This window comes from Drosophila nasuta, chromosome 2L, assembly GCF_023558535.2.
Source record: "Drosophila nasuta strain 15112-1781.00 chromosome 2L, ASM2355853v1, whole genome shotgun sequence".
In the NCBI taxonomy this organism is placed as follows: Eukaryota; Metazoa; Arthropoda; class Insecta; order Diptera; family Drosophilidae; genus Drosophila; species Drosophila nasuta.
Window position 1 is genome coordinate 19,438,453 of NC_083455.1, and position 27,394 is coordinate 19,465,846.

A 27,394-nucleotide genomic window follows, 5' to 3' on the forward strand; every position below is an offset into this window, starting at 1 on the left:
CCAATCGATAGAGCTGGTCCTTCTGATCCTAGCAAAACATGTCCTTTGAATATGTGGTAGAATATGGCCGAGATATAGCTTGTTTAACAAAAATGATTCTGAGCGGATCCTAAAAGTATGCTACAAAAATAAATTTTTTTAAGCCCCAATTTCAAATGTGAAATTTTAAAATTGCCGACAAGAAAAAACGAAACTGTTCAAATAAAATGTATTATTGTTATGTTTGTTTTTTTGCTATGTTTCTGCCAAATCTTTAAGGACATTGCATCCCTTTCTGTAATTAGGGTTACCAATGCATCTTTACATCACTTAAAGTGTTTACGCAATATATGCTGATACATTGTTTTTACTAAGCAGGTATTAAGGTGAACATTTAAACAGAGTGGAAGTTGATGATAAGTATACAACTTAGAAATCTGATATTGTTATTATGCGTGCAGAGCCTCAATGGTATTATTGTGCCAGTTTATTGAAGTGAAACCTCAATTGGGGCATCATTTACTAATGAAAGAGCAAATTCTAGTTGAAATACATATTTTGACAACACAATGCAGAAGTTGAGAGAGAATTGCATTTCTCATTTTGCAAAATAGGTCTCTTCATTTGTAATTAATTTTCTCGGAAATGTGGCACTTATCTCAAATAGCTGCATAATGCGTAATTTCAATAATCGATTTCAGGGACTGACACACGCACAGATGCTGTAAATAGTTAGAGATGGACACTTGCCCACTTGCACTTACCGACTTACCCCCAAGGACGCCTTTTGTTCAACTATCAACTCTGCTTGCAGCTGCTTAAACTGCAAGATGCAAGCTGCAAGCTGCAACTGCTTTTGTAACTGCAGCGTTGTCAGCGACGTCTGTGCACGGCATTAAATTAAAATGTCAAGTGTCGTGTTACTTCCGGCGCCAGAGTTGCCAACGTTGTTGTTGTTGCGGCTGCTGCTGCTTGCCACTTTGAGTCAAATTGCATGCTACGAGTATACTATAAATTTTGTGCCAATCAAATTGTTGTTCTTCGTGTTGCCGTCACTCGCTTTATTAATGTCGAAATGCCGGCTCAAAAAACATGGCATTTAATTTAAATTCCTTGGTTTTGTTTTATTTTAGTTATGGCCGCAAATCATTTTGCTAATATCATTATTTATTTTATGTCTGTCGGTGGGTGTCTGTGAGTAAATATTTGAGCTAATTTCGCAACACAAAACGAAAGCAAAAATATTCAAATGAAAATCACAAATGCATAAAATAGTTTACAAACTGTTTCTATGAACTGTTGAGACCCCCCAAGGGCAAATGTGGATTTTCTTGTTATTGTTGTTGTTTCAGTTGTTGTTGTTGTGTCAACCGCAGTTGAACTTTGAAATGAAAAGAATTTGTAATTTTTTGGTTTTTTGGAAATATATTTTTAATGGATTTTGTTTCGTTTTGGAAATTAAAATATCTGTTTTCCTTATTTACAAATAATAAGTAGATGTAGATGTATGTATATATGTTCTATGCAAGTGTATATATATATATTTATATATATCGTATGTATATCATCGCTTTAAAGTGTATAATTTATATAATAAAGATTCATTTTGCAGTTTTATTCATATGATGATTAGTTTTTGTTCTTTAACGAGATTTTCACTTGTGATGCAGTTGATTTGTAGTTGATTTTTATAATTTTTCTTTATTCGTAGTTTTGTTGTGGCATTTGCTTTTAAACATGGTTCGCTTAATTATTTAGCTTACTAGGTAAATTCATTTTGAAATTGTTTAAAATTAACTACAATTTAAATATATATGTATGTATATTTAAGTTTGCCGCATTCTCTGCCTTATTTACTTTGTATATCAAGTAAATATATACAAATTACACATGTATTTACAATTAAATCTTAGCTACAAAAAATCGCCTCCCATATATTTTCAAAAACACAAATTTCACAATTTCTGTGCCGTCGTCAAAAAGTTGCAAAAAACACATTAAAAACAATGCAGAGAACAAAGGGTTATGAACAATAATATTCGATATGCGATAAAACAAATAGGCATAAAATTTAAAATGTAATCAGTAAATATTACATATATAAAAATACATATAAAAATAACTTTTTTTTTTTGTTTAACTTTACAAATTATATAAAAAATTTTAAATTTCAACAGAAAGCTCACAGAACACAAATTAAAGAGTTTCGTTTTTGTAATTTTTTAAATTAGTTTTAAAGTTTCCGTAGTTTTTTTTTTTTGTTTATCATGCTGCACAGTTGGAGTTGTTGTTGCTGTTATTTTTATGGTTTTCTATATAGTTTTTGAATTATTTTTAATAATTTTTGTAAAGTTTCATTTCCTTTTCTTTTGTTTCTTTATAACTTACTTAAAGCAACATTTTGTTTTATTTTTTCTTTTTTGTTTTTCAGATTTATTTAAAAATTTAAATTATTTTAAAGTAAATTATTTTATTCTTTTTTTTTGTTTTGTGGCAGGTCGTACTGTTATCTTTTTTTTTTTTGTAATAAATATAATTAATTTAATTAACTAAACTGTGTAGCAAACGACGACAAAGTGTCGAATGCGTGGCCACAACTCTTTTACGATCTTAATTCTTAACGGCTATGTGAACGGTTGCTTCTGCCTTACGGAAAACACGTGTGAGATATATCTATTTATATAATGTATATATATATATAATTCTTGTTTTTTTTCTCTTTTTTTGTTTTGTTTTAGTTTTTGAAATTTTGCTCATTTCAACATTTGATGCCTTACAGTTAGGTTTCGATCTTCTTGCGAATGCATGCGACTGGGACCTCATAGCATAAGTTAGTATTTACCGTATGTTAGAACTTAGCTGCCCTATATATTATACATATATATATATGCTTTATAGAGAGGGAGAGTGAGTAGCTCGTATTTAACATTTAGTGCATGTGTATCTGTGTGTGTGTGTGTGTGGGACAACAAAGTGTGATGTCACGGCCTTAACTAGAGCTTGGTTTTGATAATGTGAGAGGAGAACTCGATGCTTAATTATCGTTATCGTATATCATTTCGTTGCCAATAAAACTCAACACACGTACCCTCAACTAAACTAGCTATCGCTATCGTTATCGTTATCGTTTATCGATATCATACTCGTACTTATAACAACAAATATTTTATGTTAAAAAAAAACACATATTCAAAAATGGCCACTTCTCAAATTGAGTAAAAAATATGTAAGAATTGAGATTTTACTTGCAGCTTCTTCAGCTGATGTGATGATGATAATAATGATTGAATGAAGTGTTTGTGTGTGTGTGTGTGTGGGTGTATGTGTGTGTGTGTGATGTGAGATATAATAAGATGGAGTGCCTGTTCTTCTGCCTCTTTTTCATTTTGTTTGTTGTCGTTGTTGCTGAGTGTTTTGGGAGTGTTTGGGAATACGTTCTCCTCCTTAGACAATAATTTCGCGTATGACACGACGATTTCGGGCATTCGGCGTTGTGGAATATTCGCCCTCGAAACTGTCATCATAGCTGAGGGACATGTGCTGTTGGGGGGGCAGCACCTCGTCCTGTTCCATGTGCTCCATGTTGTATGGGTTCGGCAGGCCGCTTACGTCGTGATATGGTGAATCTGCAACGAAATTGTTTAAATTAGTTTTCAAGCAATATAAACTCTGGCACAAAACTTGAGACTCATGCGCAAACAATTAAAAACAAACCGAAAAGCAAAAAAATACAAAAAAAATAAACGGAAGAAAAAAAAACGAAATGCTAATCAAAAACTGTTTTTCTCTTTTGTGTCGTAAACAAACACACAATGCTCTGATGTTTTTTAAGGGGGCGTGTCTCTATGTGTGTGTGAAAGTGTGTGTGTGCGGAGGGAGTTAAGCAAAAACTTCAACGGGCGTAACGTGAGCAAAAGGAGTCAAAAACGAATACAACAAATGAGAAAATGAAAAGTAGAAAAGTGAAACTGAAAATTGTGAACATCATCATTGGCATCATTATGCAAGCATTTCTTAACTTACTTCAGCCTGCGCGCTCCGTTAGAGCGTAACATCCTGAATGATGTCCGCTGTGATATTATTTGTAAATGTGTTTAGTTGATTTTGTATGCGATTTGTTTTTATTGTGAGTCGAAAGAGAGAGTGAGAAGAGAAAGCCAAAATGGTTAGCGTTCGATCGTTTCGATTTGCATAGCTTAAGACTAACATAGCTAAAAGCCAGCTGTGATTTGTGATTAGTTAATCAACTACAATTAATTGGCCTAAAATGAGTTCGCACAGCCACACAGACACATTTGCACTTTAGACAAACATGACGTATACTTAATGTTGACATACTTAATTGAAGGCTATTGAAATAATAGATTCTTCGTATAAACAAATTTGAGTATTGATGTTTCTATAGGTTCGTTGATTAAATTGATAGATTGTTTATACTATAGAGAATGTTCTTCACTATTTTTCTTCTATCTATATTCTTTATCGTAGTTCTATTTATTCACTCATTTCACTAGTCGCATATTCTAGTTTGCCTATTTCGATTCAAGATTTGTAACATTTCCTTACATTTTTCGCATTGCTTCTGCAAAGACTTTTCCCTTTAGTCCATCAATCAGTAGAACAGTCAATCCTTTTACTGATTGAACTGTGTGTTGCAGTTGCTACAATTGCAGTCAAAGGAATGCTGTCAACGCATTTATGCTTCAGTGCCAATAAAAGTCTGGCATAACTGCTAATCCTTTAGATGGACTTTAAAAGGGTATTTGTTGGCTTGCCCGAAGCAGAGAAAAGCAGAGTGCAGAGGAGTGAAGCGAGAGTAGAGGCTTTGCATAAGCAGCTTTTACTTTTGCCATTTTAAATTGCAGCTTAAAATTGCCAGTTTTTTGCTTTTATTTATTATTGTGGCATGTTGTTGTTGTTTTGGTTGTTGTTTCTGCAACATTGTTGCAGCATGCTTCATGCTGCATATCGGGTTGACTAGGTCGGGACAATTCTTTTAATTTGCCAGTTGGCTGAGTCCTTGACGTCGGCTTTGGGTTTTGGTTTGGTTCGGTCTGGTTTGGTTTGGCGGCTGCTAACGAGCAGCGGCTGTTAAAAAATTAATTACAATTCACAGTAGTTTTTCCCCTTGCTGTTGCTACGGCAATTGCAATTGTTGTCGTCGTTGTTGTTGTTGTTGTTGTTGATGTGGCAATTGGAAATGAATGTCAACATCATCCATCGCTAGCAACCAGCAGCCAACAACTCGAAATTAAATTCGTTGTTCTGGTCTACTAGCCGCAGGCTGTTGACCATTTTTCAACTCACAACTTACACAGAGATCCAAGGATCTCTCTCTCTCTCTCTCAGGGCGAAATCTGGCCACGGCACATGTGTAAACAGCGCATTAATTTTGAATCACAGAACATCTTTGTCAACAAATTGTTGCATATATTTAAGTCGAAGCTCTTCCTTTACTATACACAGAATACTCTATCGCATGCCATTCCCAATTCCAAATCCATTCGCATAACTCCTCCCCCTCTCGCAGCTCTGCTATGCAAATCCTGCCAAAAAGGATGCCTTTTGCATCGCTTCGCTTCGCATCGCATCGCATCTCATCGCAAACGAATCGCTTTGCATTGTCTGCCAAATCGTTGGAAAATTTATTGGAATTTGAATTTCAAAATCGAAATCGCCGCATTCAAAATGTGTTTTTTTCTTTCCGCCCCGCTTCCACCCCTTCTTTGTTAACACCTCTGTTCTAACTTTACTACGCTTTCTTTCTTTTATACCCTCGCCTTGGCCACATACCAATGTGTCCTCGCTCTGTTCGCCTCCTTCCTTCTCACTTCGCATTGAATATCCACTCACATGGCGCATACAAATATAAAACGGTAAATCCTTTTTAACAACTGCTCTTTAACATGCCTTCCCCTCTCTCTCTCTCTCTCTCTCTCCTCTTCTTTTTTTTTGGCTGTGGCGTGCGAAAATTTCTAAGCGCGTTTGTCGCCCCTATTCTCCATTTTCCTTTGGCATCTGCATAAACTTGACCCAAAAAAAAAGAGTGAAGCAACAACAAGAACAACAACAACAAACAGCAGCTAGAATGAAGGCAAAAAGCCAGCCAAAGGAATAAGCGAATCCTCTTTTCAATGTTGTTGTTTTGCCTCCTTTTTTGGCCCATCTCGCTTTTTGCCTAGTTTGTGTTTTTTTTTTTGTTGCTCTTGGCTCTTGGTTTTTCTCTGCTCGTTTTTTGACTATTTTCTTTAGATTTTCAACTCTTTAGATCGCATCCCGCTCCACACACTTCGTTGCTGGCTCGTACGTATTTTATGGCCAATACGTGAGCTGTGCGTATTATGCGCATAACTTTATGCATGCCACGCCCCCTACGGATACGCCCTCATCATGGGAAGGTGCACGGTTTTGTTTTTTGGGGTCCACTACATTTGCTGTTTTTCAATTTCCCCAGTTTGCAGCTTGGCCCAAAACACATTTTTTTTTGTCGGAGTGGGACTCGAATCAAGTTGGAACAACTTAATCGTTTTTGCGTTAAGCATACGCACTGGTGAACCGTTTGTCTACTCCATTGCCCTCTAAACATTGCGTACATTGCAGAGGGTATGACAAACTTGTTTGCTTAGTAGAAATATCTCAATCGAAGAAGAGAAGAACTAGAATTGTTCCCTATTTGAAATGGAATTTGCAGGGTATCCTTTTTTCGATACTTTTTTGCTTGCTTCTACCATTTTTCCATGGAAATTTGTTGCCCTTAGCAAGGACTACGTCCACAGTTCTAAGCTCGTAATAACCCATTTTTTGTTGGTATATTTACCCAAAAATGTCGAAAGTAAACAAATTGCAGTCGAGCTTATCCACACACAAGCTCACACACATACAGACAGACACACACATGCTGCCACCTAAGCAGTTGAGAGTCGCTTATCATTGTTGCCTTTTGGCCAAGTTAGCCCTTAACATCCTACACTTTTTCTCTCTACTTATTTCACAGGCTCACAAATCCACTTAGTGTGTGTTTAGTGCTCTGCAGCTAAAGCAGCAGCCGTTGCTTCCGAGAGTCCTTTACTCAGTCTTTCGGCGACTCATGATTTATGCGTCTTGCCGCAGCGAAAGATACAGACACTGAGAGAGATGGCAAAGGGGAGAGAGTAGGAGGAAGAGGATGTTGCCTGTGCCATAGCCATGTGATTTTATGGCGCATTGAATAAGTTGTGCGTCATTGGAAGCCGCATTTATTGGCTGCACTATTTTTATGGCCTCAAGTTGTTGCACCGCCAAAATGAATGCGATTTCCTGCTCCTATAAAAAAAAGAGTTATTTCCGTTTTGATTGAATCGATGAAGCGCACTGAGCGAGTTGATTTGTTTTTCGTAAATTGTTGGCAGCTTTTTACTCTTTGCTCTGTTTGCTGCAATTAAATTTTGTACGTTGTTTGCTTGATGGCAATTCAGGCAGCTATTTTCCTTTTTTCTTTTTTGGTATTTCAACTGCTGCTTCATTTCGTCGTCAGTTTTCCGCATTTTTTTTTGCAAATTTTTGAAAATCTGATGATAGGAGAATTTTTAATGCTTTGCAAGTTTTGTTTTGCACTCTCAGCTTACATTCTAATTACTGTAAGTTGTTGTTCGAGTTGACTTTTGGCTTTAAGCAGATTAAACACTCTCGTCTGACACACAAAAATATCCTTTATACTTTGGAGTGCGAGAGTTCGTCATCAACTTCTTCCTCTCTTTTCCATTTTTCTCGCGTGCTCTGTTGGTTTAATGATGAATTAAGCTTCATGTGCGAAAATGCGCCAGCAAAACTGACAGCAAAGTCTGCATAATCAATCAGTCACACAGTCATCCCACCACAGCAGACCCTCCGCTTCCCTCCTCCTTTCTCTCTCTATCTCTCGTGCTCTTTTTGATACCCTTTTCAGATACCAAAAATATTTTTTGCTTACGCAGCTTTTGCCGCCTTTCGCTGCCGCAGACTTGCTTCCTTCCGGCGCCGTCGCTTGCAACCCTTTGCCACTCTCTCTGCCTCTGTTTCTGCTTCAGCTGTTGTTGCAGCGCCACAAAAGTCAGCTCAACTCAGCTGCAGCAGCAGCAGCATCAGCAGCTTCAGTTGCGGCAAATGTAAAAGCTTTTAAACATGTTGCCACACACACACACTCTGCCGCACTCACTTGCAGCTGTGCATAAGCTGACACATCAATGTAATGAAGATGTATTTGCATATTGTAGCACTGTCAATGCCCCCTCTTCTTCCCCTCTTCAATATCCTCTCTCACTGTTTGCCCTTCGCTTTTCTAACAATCTGCCTTGCAGTTTCAGTTTTTAGTTGCTTTTGCTTTTGATGGCACTCGTGGGGCAAGTTGTTGTTGCTGTTGTTGCTGGTTGCATTTTATTGACATGCATATATCAGTGTGTGTGTTTATGTATATGTATGTGTGTGTGTGTTTGTTGTACACGTCATGGACAGCTGGGACGCTTATATGGCTGTTTGGCATTTGTCAGTTGCCGTTGTTGTTGTTATTGTTATTGTTGTTGCTGCTATTTGAAGCATTTCTTAGTTTTGGCGCCATGAACGCAAACATTTTTGCGTTTAACCACAGCAAGGGCGTTGAGGGCGTGGCCAGCTGATGCTGTATTTTGTTATACAGCTGACGAAGCCGCAGAGTTGTCGTATTTGTGTTTCGCTTTTGCATTTCATACAAAAAAGCACAAGCTTCTGTTCATGCTGAGCTGATGCTTCACACACGCATCACAAGCAACAACAAAATTTCAAGCGTGGACGACACAAGACACAACAAGAACAATAACCACATCCTGTTTTGAGTCCTGCCGCAACGTCGCCTGGCAATAAAAACCCGCAACATAACACAGAGCAAAGGCAACCAACGAACAACGAGCCAGAGCAACAAAAACAACAACAACAAGAACATCGACAACAACAGCAGTAGAAAAAATAAAAACCAAACCGAAGCCAAAAAGAAAAGCAGGCGAAAAAATGTTTTTCTTTTATTTTTTCGGGAGCGCTCGCTCATAAACCGTAAAGATAACACAAATACGGCACACACGCGGCTTACACACACACACACACTTTGGTATGTGCGCTTGTGTGTGTAATAACATACACATAAGCCGCATAGTTGTAACCAACAACAACAACAACAACAACAACAAGAGCGGGAGAGCAGCATAACGGAGAGTAGAAGAAGAGCAGCAACATCATCACGCATACGCCCTGTGGCCGTCTGATTGCAGTCAGCTCTCTCTCTGTTCGTTGTATTTATACCCAGTATATGAAAATGATAAAGGGTATAACATATGATTAACTTAAGATAAGTATAAGCCACTCAAATGTTTAATTTTACTTTAGTTATTATTATTATTATTACAGCTTGTAGTTTTCTGTATAACACAAAAGAAAACTGATCACAAGCTAAGCTTCTTTTCATATTGATTTATTTAACCTAACCTATAGTGTAATGAATTTTATTTTATTTATTATTATGCTGGATCTTTTCTTCGTTTTCAATTCCTTAAAGCCTAAACTTGACTCGCTTTACTTTTCCTCTCTATTCTTTCAACTGTTTACATACTAATTTTCAAATTTTCTTATCTCTAAATTCTTTTAAGTCTCAACTAGAATTGCTTTCTTTGTTCCTAAATAACTTCCTTTATTGATCTATACACTAGAAAATTCATAAATTTCCTAGCTTTTAATTTTCTTGATCTTTTCATCTTACTAAATTCCTTCAAGTCTAAATTTGACTCGCTTTACATTTCCTCTCTGTTCTTTTAACTTCATACATAATGATTTTCATATTTTCTTCTCTCCAAATTCTTTGAAGTCTCAACTTGGTTTGCTTTCTTTATTCCTAAACAACTTCCCTTATTGATCTATTCACAAGAAAATTCATAAATTTCTTAGCTTTAAATTTTCTTGATCTTTTCTTCTTTCTAAATTCCTCCAAGTCTAAATTTGACTTGCTTCCTTTATTCCCTCTGTTCACAGGGTATCGAACTAGACATTCTTCGCATTACGCAGCTGCTTTATTTGTTGTTGTTGTGCGAGTATTTTGGTTGTTCGCCTTGTTTTTTTATTATTTAATATTTTAAAGCACTTGCGGTGTTATTGGCATTACAACAAAAAAAGAACACACACACACACAAGCTGTGGCACACACACCACAACAACAACAACACAACATCATATACAAGGATGCCAAAGCAAAAGATGCCAAAGGGGCATCCAATTTGTTGCTGTAGTTATGGCTTGTTGTTGTTATCCTCCTTGTTCTTATTGTTGTTGTTGTTGTGTTTGCTTCGTTAAACTTTAAGCAAAAGTTGGGCAAAGACTTTAAGCCAAGACCTTCAGTTGTTGCAGGCAGCAGCAAACGCGCACTTGTGACATGTTTTGGGCTCTCTTCTATATTTTTTGTGAAGAGAGAGAGGAGCTTGGTTCATACTGAGAGAGACACACACACACACACTCATACATACATAATTAGCATGAGCCAGTGAACGGAACGCAATGGGTCGATGTCAGCGATATCCAAGTGCTTAACTTGTCATAACCAAAAGTCCGAGTGCCAACACAACATAACACACAGAGACAGAGAACACAAGAACAACAGCCCACAGAACAGTTGCTAAGTTTGACAAGCTAGCTCAGTCTCGACCCTTGGCACCCTTTCCCGTCCCCCCTTTTTCATGTACCCTCTTTATAACTTTCGAACTTTGGAAAACAATCGGGTAGATAGCTGAACCAAAAGAGACGACCCACGACCCACGTGCTTAATGTGTCATAAGTAGAGGCCTGAGCGAGCGATGAAAGTTGTCAGATTTCAGATTTTCGCTTCCTGTTCCTGTCTCATCAGTTGCCCTTTTACTTTTCTGAGTTTCTCTTTTTTTTTTAGCATACTTTATCGGACAGTTTGCGCTTTCTATAATGGGCTTTTACTGTCCTTTTATTCTAATTTGGTAGACTCTTAATAGTCACTTAATCTAAGCTCTGTTCCATTTCTACAAATTGGGGAGTGAGGCATAAATTGTAACTGCTTACTTAGAAACTACACTTGATGTGGGTTTCATTTAGCTAAATTATGCAATTTCATATTCCATTACTTAGGAATGATTTTCAATTCAGTTAAATTTCGAAACATAAGTTAAAGTAATCTGTGATGCTTTTAAATTTGTCAATATCAATTCAATGAAATTTGGGAAAAAGTAAGTTAAAGTGTTTTTATGATCTGTCAAATTTTAGTTTTCTGCTTATTGAAATTGTCTACATTGATTTTTAAATTAGTTCTCTTAAAGTTGTTAATAATTTTTGGTCTCTTGATTAATCTTTTCTAATAAAATGATTATCAAGGACATCTTTCACCTCCGTTTAAGTAAAGTCAACATTATCCATTCACATTCCTTCGTTCATTTCACTAATCTAATCATCTTCAACACTTCTCAATTTAAATCTCTCAATTCATTCAGACTATTTTCCTCATTTAAAGTATGTCACTTTCTCCCATTCATTTCACCCTCAATTTAATTCCATTTTCAGTAAATTATATATTCATTTAAATAGTACTCACCTAAATGCTGATCGACACGCTTCTTGGGCTTCTGTACTGATGCATAGGGATCACTGCAGTAATCCTGCCGGGACGGATTTTGGCTGTTGCGCAAATTGTGATACTCGTCGCCCACCTGGCTGGGCGTGGCCGTCAAATGTGGATAGGGGGCGTAGTCGTCGACAGCACCGTAGCCGCCATGCGTGAGCGGATCGTAGCCGTAGGTGGGTTGCTGTTCCACATACTGATTGTGTGGCGCCTGGACGAGAGTTTGCTGATTATTGACAGCCGCTGCTGACATTTTCACCTGCCAGAGCGAGTCCTGCGAGTTGACGCTGCCGCCATTGTTCGAATTCGAATAATTGTTCTCCATGTAGCCCATGTTGACCCCTGCAAATGTGTACACAAAAGAACGAAATGGAAATGAGAATTGGAATGTCAATGGCGAATGGCAAATGGGGTTAAAATGGGGGGAAAATGCGCAAAATGTTAAAGCCAAACTCGATCGAACAAGTGCCGTATAAATCCGCCACACAGTCGCATAATTCACTTGGGGATATGCTGACAGATTTCTGGCGCCCGGCCAACTGTAACTCTCAATAAATAATATTAAAACCAAAAAAGTAAAGCAAAAAATTTCAATCAGAGCAACGCAAAAAAATGTTTGTTTCATTGTTTTCTGCAGTTTCGTTATTTTTTTTTTTGGTTGTCTTTTGTTTTATGACTTTTCATTGATTAGCACATAAAAACGAGAGACAGCACATAACGAATATAAATTTATTAACGAACGCGAATCAACAAGGCGTAATTAATAGTTGCAACATATTGCGTATACGCTGCGTGCGCCACTTAAAACCTACGCCAAAACATCGTAAACTCTCTGAAATCAATGCGGCTGGCAGACAGGCGGACAGCAACAACTTTGCCTCGTCGTATACCAAAAACTTGCTTAACTTCCTTAACTGAGTTGCCTTTTGTAGTTGAGTGAAAGTTTGTTGACAAATTTTTTACGAGCTACGCGAGAAACAATCGAAGAAGGGCAGACAGAAGGAGCAGCGGGGAGCTGAAGGGGCTGTGCATTGTCCTAGTGGTGCTTGTTACGCGCCAGAACAAAGGCGTTGACATGGAGTGCGCCTTGTTACGAGGCCTGACAGACTCTGCCTTTTGGGTTTCTTTCATCCGAAAAGCCTTGTTACTTGCTGCTTGTCTCGCTTCCCTCATTCTCTCTCTCTCTCTCTCGCTCTCTGCTTGTGCGTGCTTCTTTGTTGGTCGCATTTATTATTATTTTTATATCGTGATAAATCACTCATAAATATTAAACGCACGCTTGCCAAAAAAAAAGTCGAGTAAACTTTTTGAATTTTTAGTTGGGTAGCAGTAGAAATGTTTAAAACGCGTTAAGAAAGCAATTTCACCTGCATTTCGCAAAAGGAATTAAAGAGGAAACACTTTTCATTTGTTTATTTTAAGATTTTAAGCAATTGACACGTGAAACGCATTTCAGTTAAAATTTCATTTCCGCCAACATTTCTCTCTCAATTGTCTAAAATTCGATTATGCTATTGTCCACTAACTTTCGTTTTATGTGGTTGGCTATAAATTTTATTTGCTGCCTCTTTTATGAACTGCACTGTGAATTGGCGAATTTGAAACGAAATCAATTTGCGGCACAGCTGAGTTGACAAAAGGTTTCGTTCTCTTGTTTTTTTTTTTTTTTGGGGTTCTCGAGAGTTTTATGACAACTCACAAACACACACACACACACACACACACACACACACGTAGAAAACACAGTTGCTAGACTCAACACAAAATATGGCCACGCAATATGTGTGGAGTGTTTCATTGCCATTGCGTTCCTCCTCCGTTTTCACCGTTCCCCCTTTCTTTTATATACATAGTAGGAGAATAAACATTGCGTGCGCTATTTGCCGCTTTTATGCGACATGGTGGGCGTGATAATTTTTATGATTAGCCATAAAACTAAAAACAGTAATAATATTAACTTCATTTTCATTTCCATTCTCATACTCATTCCTATTCCGTTTCTCATTCTCATTCCCATTCCCATTTTCATTTACATTTTCCATCTCTTGGTCTCAACGTCGTTTGCATATTTTATGCGATATTTTGTTCTTTGAAATGAGGCATAAAAACCAAAGAAAAATACAAGACAGAGACTAAGACAGCGAGCGAGACAGAGAGGGAAAAAATTAAATAAACTTTTCAATTTGATAAGCATCAAATCAGTTGGCACAACTTTTGATTGCGCAAGTTTTCCTCGAAATGGGCGGGCAAAATATTTTTGACCGAAATAACAATAACAATAACAAATACAACTAGCAGCTAGCAGCTAGCAGCAACCGAAATACAAATACAAAATTCTCAATTCAAATATAAATAGAGAAGCACAAGAATTTTAATGCATTTCCATTGTCGTTAGCTGGCTGAGGCAATTTGTGTTTTGGCTGTTTTTTTTGGGGTTAGCCCGCGCAATTCGCGTATTTCGCGACTCGCAATTAAAGTTTGTCAAAAACTTTTCACATTGATTTGTGCAAATAACTGTTTGTGGCATAGTTTTCATCTGCCAACCTCACTCCGCCTTCAATACCGCCTGGCAGCTTATTAATGCGGCATTGCAGCTGACGTGCAAAGCACAAAAAAAAGCTGTTTCAAGTGTCTTGGGCTACAACTGTATTCCATTTTTATGTTAACAACTCTCGGCCAAGTGGCAAAGTTGCAAGCTGCCTGACTGCCTGCCTCCTTCCATTGCTCCTAATTCACTTGAGGCAAAGTTTTCAACCGGAAGCGCTTATAATTATGCAACATTTTTGTGCAGCAGCCGCACAATAAAAACAGTTTCAAATGCCATTAACGGTTAACTAAACGGCTGCATAGGAAACAAGTAAAATGAGCTAGGAGGCAGAGGAGGTAGAAGAGGTCGAAGGAGGCAAAGAAGTGGCTGGCAAAAGTTGCTGGCTGCAGAGTTTAGTTATTCAAGTTGCAGCCGCACACGACGGCACCTCAAGCGCACACGGTGTTAATGGGCTTGCCACCTGCCTGCCTCCTTGCTTGCTTGCCACTTGCCACGCTCGATGTCGTGGGCCACCCGGGGGCGACCTTTGTTGCTTCTTGTTGCACTTTTAATTAGCGTCGCGGCGGCTCAGCCAGGCAGCCAGCCAAGCAACCAGCTCGACGCTCAGCGCCCCAAATGCGCTTAAATGCCAAAAGTGGCAACGGGGTGACGTCGTGTTGCACCAACAACAGCAGCAACAGCAGTAACTGGCTGCAGCTAGAGCTACTGTGTTGGAGTTTAGAGTTGCAGCAGCATTTACTTGTCGAGAGGCTGTGCCCGCTTCCCCTCCCCTCCCCCTTCTTGCTGTCACCCGCATCCTTGGCAGAATGCGAGTTCCGAGTTCCTGTGCTTGCCATGTTGCAGTTTTTCCTGCTGGCGGCCTTTTTAGTTGGCCGAAAAAAAGCGAAAAATGAAATGAAAGAAAGCAGCCAAGGCAGCATAAAGTTTTAGCCCCCTTTCGGTCCCCTTCACACTCTTTCCCTCTCTTTCACTCCCCTCTTCGGTATGTGTGTTGAGAGTTTTACAACTTTCGCTTTGCTGACGCTGCAAGTCGACTTAAAGGTATAAAATACACATAAATATGCTTTCAGATTTCCATAACGAGGTCAAGTTGAGCCCAAAGTTTTCTATACAATCCGCAAGTTTCGGCGTTCTCATAATAAAAGATAATCAAATGTACTTATAATAAAGTTTTGCCGCTTTGCATTAAGCTTGGAATCTCGGCAAGAAATTGCTCTAAACTATGCGCGTAATCTCTTGGAAATAATGCGAATCTAAATACTTGACAATGTGGGCATTGGGACGAATCTACGATAAACAAGGTTTAAGCAGTTCTCTAGTTCTTGCAATTAATTAAGCAATACTTTGAACTTTCCTTTTCACTGCAACATGTTCTTGCTGCATTCCTTCTGCATAATAAATGAATCTGCCTTCAATTTACACTTTTCACTTGATCAATTTTGGGTTAAGGCTGTCATATTGTGCGGTCAGATCGGGTCGAGTTTGGTTCGTGACGTGACGTGGCTATCGATGAGTTGAGTTGCAATAACAATCTGTGCCATGTCAGCAACTAAATGTGTTTAGATTTTAAAGCCAATTAGTTTGGTTAGCAAAACAAAACCAAACCAAACGCAAAACGAACCCAACCGAAACGAAGCGAAGCCGGCGAATGTAGCTCATAGATTCTGTCATTGAATTGTGCGGTCAGCTGGCCAAGGCCCAAACACAACACAACTAAAACAACAATTTACAAGACAAACATGTTTCGGCTGCTGAGGGTAAAAGGCAAAAACAAAAAAAAAAAAAGGGCAACGCGAACTACGCGCCTAAAAGGCTGCAACACAAAATGTTGTTCGAATCGGTTGCTGCGGTTGCGGGGCAAAACTATTCTGCGGCTGTTTGCTTTGCGGCCCACAGCTGCATTTTCAACCAGACCAGAGCGAACAGTCCGCTTTCTGCCCCTTTTCCTCATTCTTTTTTTTTTGCCTACATCTACTGTTGCTGCTTCTGCAGGCTGCCAGACAACATTTGCTGCGTCGAGTTCATGGCTTTATTTATTTAGCGCATAAATTTTCAGCGCACGAGAGATTTTTCTATCTTTCCCCATTCTGGCATTTTTTTCCTTTTTTTTTTTTGGATCTGCGTTGGTTCTGTTCGGCTGGCTAAACCAGAACGACAACGACATTTGTTTGCATTTATTTGGTTTTTGGAGAACATGTCCTCTAGACATTGTCATTGTCCTCAGCTCTCTTTCGTCTAGCCGTAGGCGTAACATTACCCATTCCACTTCAGTTTCCACACTCTTGCGCTCAAGTCAACACAGACGGATACAGAATTTAATTCTTACGGCAAAAACAAAAAAAAATACAAAATAAAATCGAAAAATTAAATCAACTTTCACTTGGATAGTTCAGAGTTTGCTTTAAGCAAACACAATTTAAAGTCTTGTGTGTGGGCGGTTCAATTCAGATTAGTATGCTAAACCTGAGCAACAAGGTAGAGCTAATAGTTGGCAAATAAAACAACAACAAAAGAGAACATTGACAGCAATATAATTAAATATTCCAGAGAGGGAAACTAGCATTGCAATAAATCGATTGATAATTGCAGTTAAGAGTGACGATGTTGTAACTTAAATCTGCTTACTGATTGTCTTAACGCATAAAGCACATTAATTGCCAATATTACTCTCTATTACAATTTATTCATTTTGCGATAATTCCCTTTACAATTGCAGCAGCAGCACTTATGAGATTAAACAACACTTGAAAGTGCAAATTACTTGGCGAAACAAATTCCATATCTCGTTATTATTTTCAACTCGTAATTGTAAATTAATTTGTTAAAAGTTGCCAACCAACAATTATTGCTATCAAGAGAACTATTTGCTGCTAGCCGAGTGAAAATTCCTCTCTCACTCACTCTCGCTCTTCACTTTCCACACACACACACACACACACGCGTTTTCCAACATTACATTGCTGCACTCTCATTGCCCATTGTTTTTATTGTCGACGTCGTTGTCGGTTAACATGCAAAGTTCATTAGGTTTTTGGCCTATGCAACGATTGCGGCAATTTCGGGTGAGCTTTTAACGAGTCCAAAGTGCAGCAGCAACCAACGACAACCAACAACAACCACGATATCCATGCCAATGGCTGTAGAGTGAGATGGCACATGTGTGTGTGAGAGTGAGAGTGAGCATACAACAAGCCAAAGGCAGAGGCAAAGGACATTTAGCAGCAAGCTCGGAGCTCCTTAAGCTGCAATTAGCGCTTACAATGAACTGCAGCAAGCTGCTTTACCTGTGCTTGCTTCTCCCTTCCCCTCCCTCTCCTTCTCATGCTGCTTGCTTCCGCCTGTCTGCGTCCTTTATTATTCATGCCACTTTCACTTGCCAAATTAGCCGCTCGCGCATTTCTTTTAAAATGCAATTAAGTGCCAATGTTTGCCAGCAGGCAAAAAACACATACACTCTCCCCTCCTCTCTCTCTCTCTCTGTCTCTCCCTCAGTCTCCCCTCCTCTCGCTCATTCACTTGTCTTGCTTGCTCCCTTGCTCTGCCACTTCTTGGAATCGGCACTTGAAAATTTTAATTGGCATTCGGCGAGCACTTGAAACTCTGCAACTTTTGTTTGGCTGCCGCTCTCATTGGATTGCTCCCCTCTCCTCCTATTTTCCCCCCTCTAGACGTCCCGCTGCCATGGGCAGCTGCAACTGCTCAAAGTCCTTCGGCAAACAAGAAAATATTGCAATTAAATTTTTGTCCAGCAGCTTAAAATTCTATTGCCGTTTAGTAAAGCTAACAACAAGAGCAACAAAAAAAGGTGCTCTCACACACATTCGCAGAACAATTTTCACACACACACGCACACAAAATTGGAATTTTTAATTTGCACGTCATTACGAAAAACCCACCGAAAAAAAGTGAAATTTTCAACAAAACAGTTGCCTTGACAGCACTGCGAATACTCTAACAAAGAAAGAGCTTTGATTTTTTTGGTGGTTGAAATTAGGAAAACGATCATTATAGTGAAAGAGGAATAATGTGGTTTAAGAGATATTAGATTGAGGTTTAAGGAACACTCTCTTTATCGAAATACTTCGGAAATGTGTGTCTTCATCGACAACTGTATTTAATTCATTTTTCTATTCAAGGGAATGTCTATACCTATGAGAAATTTTCGAAAGTTGAATCTACTAATGAACCACTTTTTTAACACTGCTTTCTGCCACACAAAATGCCACAAAGATAATACCCTGCGTTGCAAGGGCATAAAAAAGAGAACATCGCCAATTTGAGCGCTCAGAATGTTAAAGGTTAATACCTCTTATGGGGGCACATCAAGCAGGGGCCAAGTGCCCCAAGACCAAAAACGGGGACAGAGTAGCAGACAACATACCCAACACACAGCTAAAGCCATGTGACGACAACAGCGCAAAGACAGGGGAAAGAGAACGTGTGAGAGCGAACCAACAAAAAAAAAAAAAGTAAACCAGAACAACAATTAATAATGAATTGTATTGCGTATTGTGTAAAACCGCAAAGGGCCTGCAACCCAAAGAGGGTGAGGGGAGAAGGGGGAGAGAGAGCACAGAGGACAGAGGGTCCAGTGTACGCATTCATTTTGTGCGCAATTTTCATTTCGAGAGCCCGAGGAGAGGGGGCAGCATGAGGGAGACGCCGAACAGCGACACTTGAAAGGACGACAAGGACGCAGCTAGGATGAATGGACGTGAGCGTCAAACAACAACAGCAACAACAACAATAACAATAAGAGCAACAGCGGGAGCTGCAACTACAGGAGGAGGAGCAGCAAAAAATGGAAAGTATATTACAAAATGCTTCAACGAGGAACCGTAAAACGTTTAGGAAAAAAATTGCTGTTTCAACAAATTTACAACGGAAGTTGAAGTGTTTGTATGTCTGTGTGTGTGTGTGTAAGGGGCAGGTGTAGCCCCCTTTCCTCTCCATTCAGCAATTGTGCGGGTGTGCGTGTGTGTGTATTGGCCGTTGAGGCGCGTGATGAATGCGCACAGCCATCGATTTGCACTCAACTCCATTTTGCACTTTCACATTTCATGGGCTACATAATTTGTGAGCAGCACCGCACCAACCACCGCATCACACACACACACGCACACACATACATATAGCAATACACAACACAACCCAATACTAGGACGCGTCAGCACGGATTTCATTTTGTTTTGTGATGTGTTTGCGGTGGACAATGAAAAATCACCCGAAACATTTTGCCAACAACGACAACGTTCAACGAGTTTGACGCTGACTGAGAGGGCAAGGGGCAGATTGAGGGGCTGCGGGGCAGACAACGGGGACCACGGTCCGACACGGTCCGCAGGAAGTATTTCGCACTTCAAGTGGTTTACTACACTCCCTCGTTGCCCCCCTCGGTCGTACATCGACGTCGAGCACTTTTACTCGTTATCCTATTTTTCACTTTTTGCTTAGAATGTACGTTAACTTTGCAAAAGCGGGTATCAGGAATTTGTCAACAGCTTGGACAGCTGCAAACGGAATTAATTGTGGGGTAGATTAACTATGCAATTGCCAGTTGAAATGGCAATTAAGTGCAAATTTAGTAGAAGACTGCATACTTAATTAATCGAATGTGCTACAGATGCTCTTTGTCTCACAAAATAGTTAATAGCAGTTTAGTTACTCGAATCTGTGAGAATAGAAAATTGAAGACAGGAACAGAAAATTGAAGAAGTACTTTAAATAGTTTTCAATGGAAATAATCACTAATTTTTTTAATGCTATTTTCAATTCTACTCGATTTTAAAGTAATCGGATAAGAAGAATGGAAGATTAATCAGAATGGAATAAATCAGAATGGAAGATATTAAAAGCTTATACGAATTTCTGATTAATCTTTACTTTAAAACTTCAGAGTTTTCTAAGTTATTTACTTCAACAAAAGATTAAGATATTTCTATTGTTGTACTTCGTTGCAAGGAAGATTAATCAGAATGGAATATAATCAGAATGGAAGATATTAAAAGCTTATACGAATTTATGGTTAATCTTTACTTTAAAACTTCAGAATTTTCTAAGTTATTTACTTCAACAAAAGATTAAGATATTTCTATTATTGTACTTCGTTGCATGGAAGATTAATCAGAATGGAAGATATTAAAAGCTTATACGAATTTCTGATTAATCTTTACTTTAAAACTTCAGAGTTTTCTAAGTTATTTACTTCAACAAAAGATTAAGATATTTCTATTATTGTACTTCGTTGCATGGAAGATTAATCAGAATGGAATATAATCAGAATGGAAGATATTAAAAGCTTATACGAATTTTTGGTTAATCTTTTCTTTAAAACTTCAGAGTTTTCTAAAATATTTACCTCACCTAAACATTAAGAGATATTTCTATTATTGTGCTTTGTTGCATTCAAATATTTAAGGGATTTCTTTTTAAAGAAATACATTAAATTAATAAGGATGTTTCTTAGAAATACTGTTATGGTAGTCATAATTTCATTTAAAGATTTTAAAATCAGTTTTCAAGAACACTCTTGAAAGTTGTCTTTAAGTTATTAATGATCTGAGCTATCTGAGGCACTCATCGATTCGCCACGATGGTCATCTATCTCTCTAGCCTAGGTCCTTTGGCTATTCATCAAGAACATTTGCAGAGCCCTCTCAGTCCCCAAGTTCATATAGCTGTAACAGTAACTGTATATGTGTATGTGTGTGTGTGTACTTACATTCATTTCCTGGCAACGTGTGTCCTGTCAAACCGGGTATGCCTGTGACACCAACAACGCCACCGCTGCCGATGGTGCCAACACCGCTGCCAACACCGCCGACGCCAACAACACCGCCAGAGCCAAGGGTGCCTCCGAGGCCAACGCCAACAACACCGCTGCCCGGATGATAGCTATAGCCATTTTGTGTGGCATAGAGTGCTGTCTTTTGGTCCTCCATGCTGAGGGCCAGATCCATTGAGTGCTCGAGGGCCTTGTTGTCCAGCCCGCTCGCCGGGTAATACGGTGGCGGTGCCTGATTCTGTTGGGCGGCCACAATCGATGGCCGCACCGAGTCCATCTCGTAGTCCTTGGCGGCGGCGCTCTTCTTCGACTGATTGCGCTTGCAGCGGCAGAACATGAGCAGCAAACCGGCGAATAGTGCGAACACAATGCACGACACGATTATCGCAATCAGTGTGGGCGTGGCCAGGGCGTTTGCCTCTGCGATATAGGGCCGTCCAACTGCAAGGAGCGAGAGAAGAGAAAAGGACATGAGAAGAGAGTTGAGATGAATGAAATGAAGCCATGAAAAATGCAACGCCACTCAACTGAATGGCAACCGGGCTGGCTGGATGGATAGATGGATGCTTGGATGGATGTAGCTGGCTGACTGGCTGGCTGGCTGGCTGGCTGGATGGATGGATGGATGGATTGATGGTTGTGTTTGGCTTGCCAGGTTGCCTCGCGATGGATGAGTGATTGATTGATTGTCCGGCTATTCAAGGGGCGCAATTGCTCGTAATGGCTTTGCATATAATGGAAATCAGCGAACTCGCTTCGCCGTCACCATCGCCATGTGAATCATTATTCTCGTGATCGTGAATTGCCCCAATGAACTGTGCCAAATGAAATGCCACTGAATGTCGCCCCATTCCCTCACATAGTTCTAATAGGCCCATTGATGGACTCTCCTCGGTCAAATGAAATACTCACGCTTCATTGAAATGATTGACGCACATTATTCATGCAGTCATTATTCAAATGTTTGCCAATTGAACTGCGATTTGTTGACTTTTAGTATGTTGTGATTTTTCGTAGTATTCTAACAGCAGTTTAATATTTTTGTTTGGGGAATCTCCAGGGAAGAGCAGTTTAAGCTGACAGTTACCCTGACAACTAAATTTGCTTAACCAACAGCATTATTTTGAACCGTTGTTCTAGGAAAAAGGAAAAACGTTTTTCTGCTTTATTTCGATTGATTTATAAGTTAATCTGTAGTTAAATCTAGACTTCAATTGAATTGTTATTACTCAAAAAATTCACCGTACTTATTTAACAGATTCTAGCCTCACTTCATGAATTGTTCCCTTTCCTTTTCAGCTAGGAATTCCATTGCTATTTCTTCCCTAACTGCATTTCTAATAAACTTGAAGTTCTCAGAGTCCCATCAAACAATCTAACACTCATTTCCAGCCAGCCATATCCCTTTTAATCCATTCCCAACTGTTTGCCCGCATACTTACTCTCAGCATCCGTGTAGTCGCTGCAATGCTTGTGATTGTTGCGCAGACACAGCTTCACTCGCACTGTGGGCATGTTGTCATCCTGCTCCAAGACAATATTATTGAGATTTGCATCCTCGTCCTCCTCCTCATTGATGGTGTGACCCAAAGCCCGTCCGCCGCCACTGCGACGTGGCGTCATCACGCGTTCAATGACCTTCTCCTTGTGCGTGGGACCATTGCCGGAGAGCTGCAGATTATCCAGTGTTTCAACCACCTCCCAGGCTGTGGTCATGGGCGTATCTCCATGATGGACAGTCTCGACAACTGCCACCAGATTGAGGCAAGTGGCGCCCACATCGATGCCCAGGGTGCGTGTGCTTGGCTCGTAGGTGACTTGCAGCGGGGGTGGAATGCGACTGACCTTTGTGGCCACGGTGATCTCATTGGAGTAGGGGGAAGCGTTCTTGATGTTCAGCGCCTTCACCTTGAAGGCATAGTTCTGATGCTGTTCCAGCGATGTCACCTTGCAGGGAATATCCCGCTGACAATCGACCTCAACCCAATCGGAATTGGCATTCGCAAAGTTGGCACAATCGGGAATCAGTTGCTCCTCTCGCTGCATGGCCACGCGACGATAGCTCAGGAAGAATTTGGTCTTGCTCAGTCCACCATCGAATCCAGGATCCCAGCTTAGTGTCACATAGTTGTGGCCCACATCCACTTCACGCAGATTCGTTGGCTTCTCGGGCGGACCCTTCTGCTGTAGGCGTATCGGTGCTCGAATCGTATTCAGGGAGTTGACCACACGACACGTGTATTCACCGTAGTCGGAGTGTGTCAGTGAATTGATGCGCAGTACCGAGGTGTAGATGTCATTGTTGTCTGTCGTCGTGCTAATCTCGTAGTGACCATCAGAGGACATGGTCAGGGGCGAGGGATTATTACCAAACTGCCATTGGAACTCGGGCTTGGGATAAGCTTGCACCTTGCACACAACCTCAGCGGTTTCGCGTATGTCAAAGGCCACCTTGTTGTACTGATGGAGCACAATGGGTTCGTGCTCAATGCGCAGCTGCATCGAAGAGTTTGCAGAGTTCACTTCGTTCTGATAGAGACACGTGTAGAGTCCTCGATCGCCAGGCACCAGTTGATTGCCCGATGGACGTGCATTGCCGTGGAACTTCAGCATGCTCTGCACCGTGACCACGCCATTGGGTCCCTGATCGGGATTCGTCTTCACCTCGTACAGATTCAGTTCGGGCAATATTTCAACGCCATCCTTCAGCCACTTGATGCTGGGCGCTGGCTTGCCCTTGGCACTGCAGGTCACCGCATATTCAACATCCTTCACGCGTCGGGTCATGTGCTGCTGCAACTTGGCGAGGAATTGCGGTGGCTGATGTATCTCTAGCACAATTGTGGCCATCTTGCCAATGCCTAGCTCATTGACCGCATGACAGTGATACTTGCCCTCGTTGCCCAGATGCGCCTTCGGTATGGAGTACTGTGGTCCCTGAGCAAGTATCTTCTGGCTAGTTGAGAACTCTCCTTCCATGTCGCGGAACCAGCGATACTGAGGCACTGGCCAGCCAGGAGGATTCGCCGAGCAGGTGAGCGTCACACCGTTGCCCACGTGCACCACCGGCTTGTTGGGTGTGATGTACGCCTGACCGGGACGATGACGCACGAGCAGAGCGACTGTGGAGTTACCGACACGTTCGCTGCGCTCCTGGCCCTGGCTCTGCATAATGTTGACGGCGCGACAGATGTAATTGCCGGCGTGTTCGGCGCGTACCGAGGGCAGATTGAGCACATCGCCGTTGTAGCGAAAATCGGGAGCGCCTTCGCGCAGCCATTCGATGGTGACAGGCGCCGGATTGGCGGTGACATTGCAGCGTATGTTGACGGTTTCGCCTTCCTCGGCCTCGCGCGTCTTCGACTCAATGACCACGGTGGGTGGATAGAGAATGTCCAGTATGAGCTCCTGTTCTCCAGCCTTGCCCAGTCCGTTGTCGGCGCTGCACGTATATTTTCCGGCATCCTGCACGCTCACCCGATGGATGGTGTGCACCAGCGAGGAGCTAATGAAGCTGCCGTTGCGTGTCCAGCGGACATTCGGCACCTTTGGTTTCGCATCGACGTTACACTCCAATTTGGCAGTGCGGTCACGTTCCACGCGCAGTGGATTCTCAGGTCCCACCTCAACGCGAGCATAGTCTGTAAGGAAAAAAATAGGAGCACAGGACGTTCAATTAGTAGGGATATACAACAGAGCATGCTCATTTAGCATTTAGTATACACCGAGTACGTTGGCTATTGTTGAGGACATAAATCAAAGCAATGCGGTCGAAATGATGAAAATTAATAAACACAAAGCATTTTCGGCAGCTTAATCAGCGGCCTTCCAACTTGTAATTGAATTAGATGCCCAGCTCAGCAAAACATGAAGATAGAGAGAGAGAGAGAGAGAGAAGAGGGAGAGGAGGCAGCATCTTCGCCTCTGATTAGACACAGAATTTGTCAATTATTAATTAAGCTAATCAAGTGTCTGGCAGCTAATGCTGCTTGGCTTAGGATCATTAGCGCAACTCGCAACTCGAGAGTGCAATTGATGAGCCTGATGAGTCTGGACTTTGAACCCAGCGTGGACACCCACTGAGGTTAATTGCTCAGCTCAGCGAACAATGCTGAGCTCATTGGTGTATCCATGGGTCAGGGGTTTGCTTAAAGAGTTATGCATAAATAGAGCAGAGTATAATTAGAACTGGCGCGGCATTTTAATAACTTTGCATTTATTAAATACGCTGCTTAGTTCACAAACCCAAAGTTATTTAAAGGTAGTCAGAAATAAACGTTGTTTGCTTATAATTATCTGGACTTAACTTTTGTGAAACACAATGCATTTCCATTAGTTTACTTTATACTCAATGTCAACTAATGTTGATTTATTAGATGACTTTCTATCGTGCTCCCTAAAGTTACTTTTATAATGAACTCATTATAAGTTGTGCTCTCGTGATGCAACACTTTGATGTGCATTAAATCGCTTTCGCACTTCTATAAACTTGACAGTTTACCAGATTCCAACCAACTCAAAGCATTTGTCGCTACCTTTAATCTCTGTCCTGCTCAGTACAATTAGCTGGCTGCATGCTCGACAAGCTCTTGCAACCACAAATGGCATTAAATGATGTGGCATGCGGCATGCCTCAAAACACCAGACCCACAGTCCCAGATCAGAGCAGCTCAAGGGAGTTGAGTTTACTTTTGCCGCTGCGCTTTGTAATTAACTGAGCCGGCTAAGTGTCGCTGCCGGCTGCCTAATGACTGTCCATAAAGTCGCCAACTCGTCGTCGACGTCGTCGTCGTCGCATTGACAGTCGACTCGATTCGACTTGAGTCGCAACTTTGTGCCGCAATCTCAAGAAAGTAGAGCAAATGCTCAGCAACTACCTTTGCCACCTCCTCGCTGCTGCTGTCAGCTCCAGGCACTGCAAAATTATAGTAAATTGCGTGATTCTCGGCTACCTTTTTGTGTGGATTGAGAGAAGGAGGGAGGAAGGGTTTCAGGTTCAGGTGTTTCTCAAACTCTTCGAGACTCTTTGCGTGTTTATGTGCGTGTAATTACATTTGATTGTCTGCCATGCCCCGAGAACAATGAACCGAACCATTAAGAAATTGTTATTGTTGTTGTTGTTGCTGCTGTTAGAAATTGACGCGTTTGCTTCGGTTCTTTCGGTTCTTTTCAACCTCGACTCTAGCTCTGACTTTGTAAATGGCATCAAATTGGCTTAATTGTCACTTTTGTGAACATGTTTTACACATTTGGGCCACTGCATTCCGCGCTCGCATTTCATAATGTTGCTCATGTTGTGCAAACATTACCGACAAACGACAGAACCTGACCTGAAATTCTGTGTTGCTAGAACCTATTTTATTTTATTTTTTTCACCTTCTCTTTTCGCTGTTGATGTCCCGTTTCCTTCCTTGACATCAACTGTGTTGATTACTTTAAAATGGGCAGCAGGCTCCTTCAATTATTTGCTAGCCACTTCGTGTTCATAAATAATGAACACAAAAGCACAACGACAAGCGAAAAGTAAAAAAGCAAGTGCGCGAACGCGAGAGGCAAAAACAATTTTATGCGTGTTTTGCATATAAATTTCTTGCTCAATGAAATGGTCGAAGAACCTTAAATTATGTGCGCAAATAATTGAATTAGTTTACATACAGCGCCGCCCGTACGCCCTTCTACCCTAGCCACGCCTATCGACATTTTACAGTCTAAGCAGCAATTCGTGTTAACAAATATTTTTTCAATCAATTGCCAAATTGTTTGGGCCCACGCCAAACGGCCCACAAAGAGCGCTGCCTCGCGCTATTATATGTTTCCGCTCGAAAGTATGCTTTAAAAAAATCGTAGTCTACACGTTTTGCACACAGTTCTGCAGCTAGTGGGCGATAGATGGCGCTTTAGCCTTTGCGCGTGCATTATAAACAGTTTATGGGCTAATCCCGAACAAAAAATAGAATAGACGAAAGACTGGAAGATGATGGCAAATGAAATTTTCAATTTTCGCCCAGTGTCTTAACTCAATTTTCTACTCAGTTCTGGGCACTTAATGCTAACACAATTTACAGACTGATGCTGTATCTACTTCTTTTGCTGTTGCTGCTGCTTAGCAACAATTAGTTATTAGGCAGTTGCCGCTGCTGCTTGGCTTGGCTTCTGGCTTCTCGTTTCTCCTATCCTTTTGTTGCCTTTTTTGGCTAATTTCGTTATGGCCACGCGCAGACAATGTGTCTGGGATAAAGGCGAGAAGAAGGATGCTCCCATAAGCTGCTTCTAACACCATCAGCTTTACAAGCAGCTTCACTTGATTTTTGCCAATTAATTTGACACAGCAGGTTGACTAAATTCCCAACACACAGAGCAAGCCCCAAAAATGACTCCGAAAACACGCAAAAAAAAAGTGTAAAGGGAGCAAACTATGAAAAGTGCAATAAAATTAGCAGGAAAAGCAACGGGCCAAAATTAATTTTAATTT

The 27,394-nt window shown here is 40.7% G+C and overlaps 1 protein-coding gene across 1 annotated transcript in view; it reads right to left on the minus strand.

Annotated features, from left to right (window-relative positions):
* Positions 1-1,384: 1,384 nt before the first annotated feature.
* LOC132784252 (cell adhesion molecule Dscam2) overlaps positions 1,385-27,394 on the minus strand; it is a 124,271-nt gene continuing 98,261 nt past the window's right edge. The window contains exons 5-8 of the mRNA XM_060789743.1: positions 22,365-24,563; positions 20,860-21,363; positions 11,564-11,932; positions 1,385-3,605 (exon numbers count right to left, since the gene is read on the minus strand). Coding sequence (XP_060645726.1) covers positions 3,424-3,605; positions 11,564-11,932; positions 20,860-21,363; positions 22,365-24,563 — 3,254 coding nt within the window. The 3' untranslated portion in view covers positions 1,385-3,423. The remainder of the gene's footprint in view (positions 3,606-11,563; positions 11,933-20,859; positions 21,364-22,364; positions 24,564-27,394) is intronic.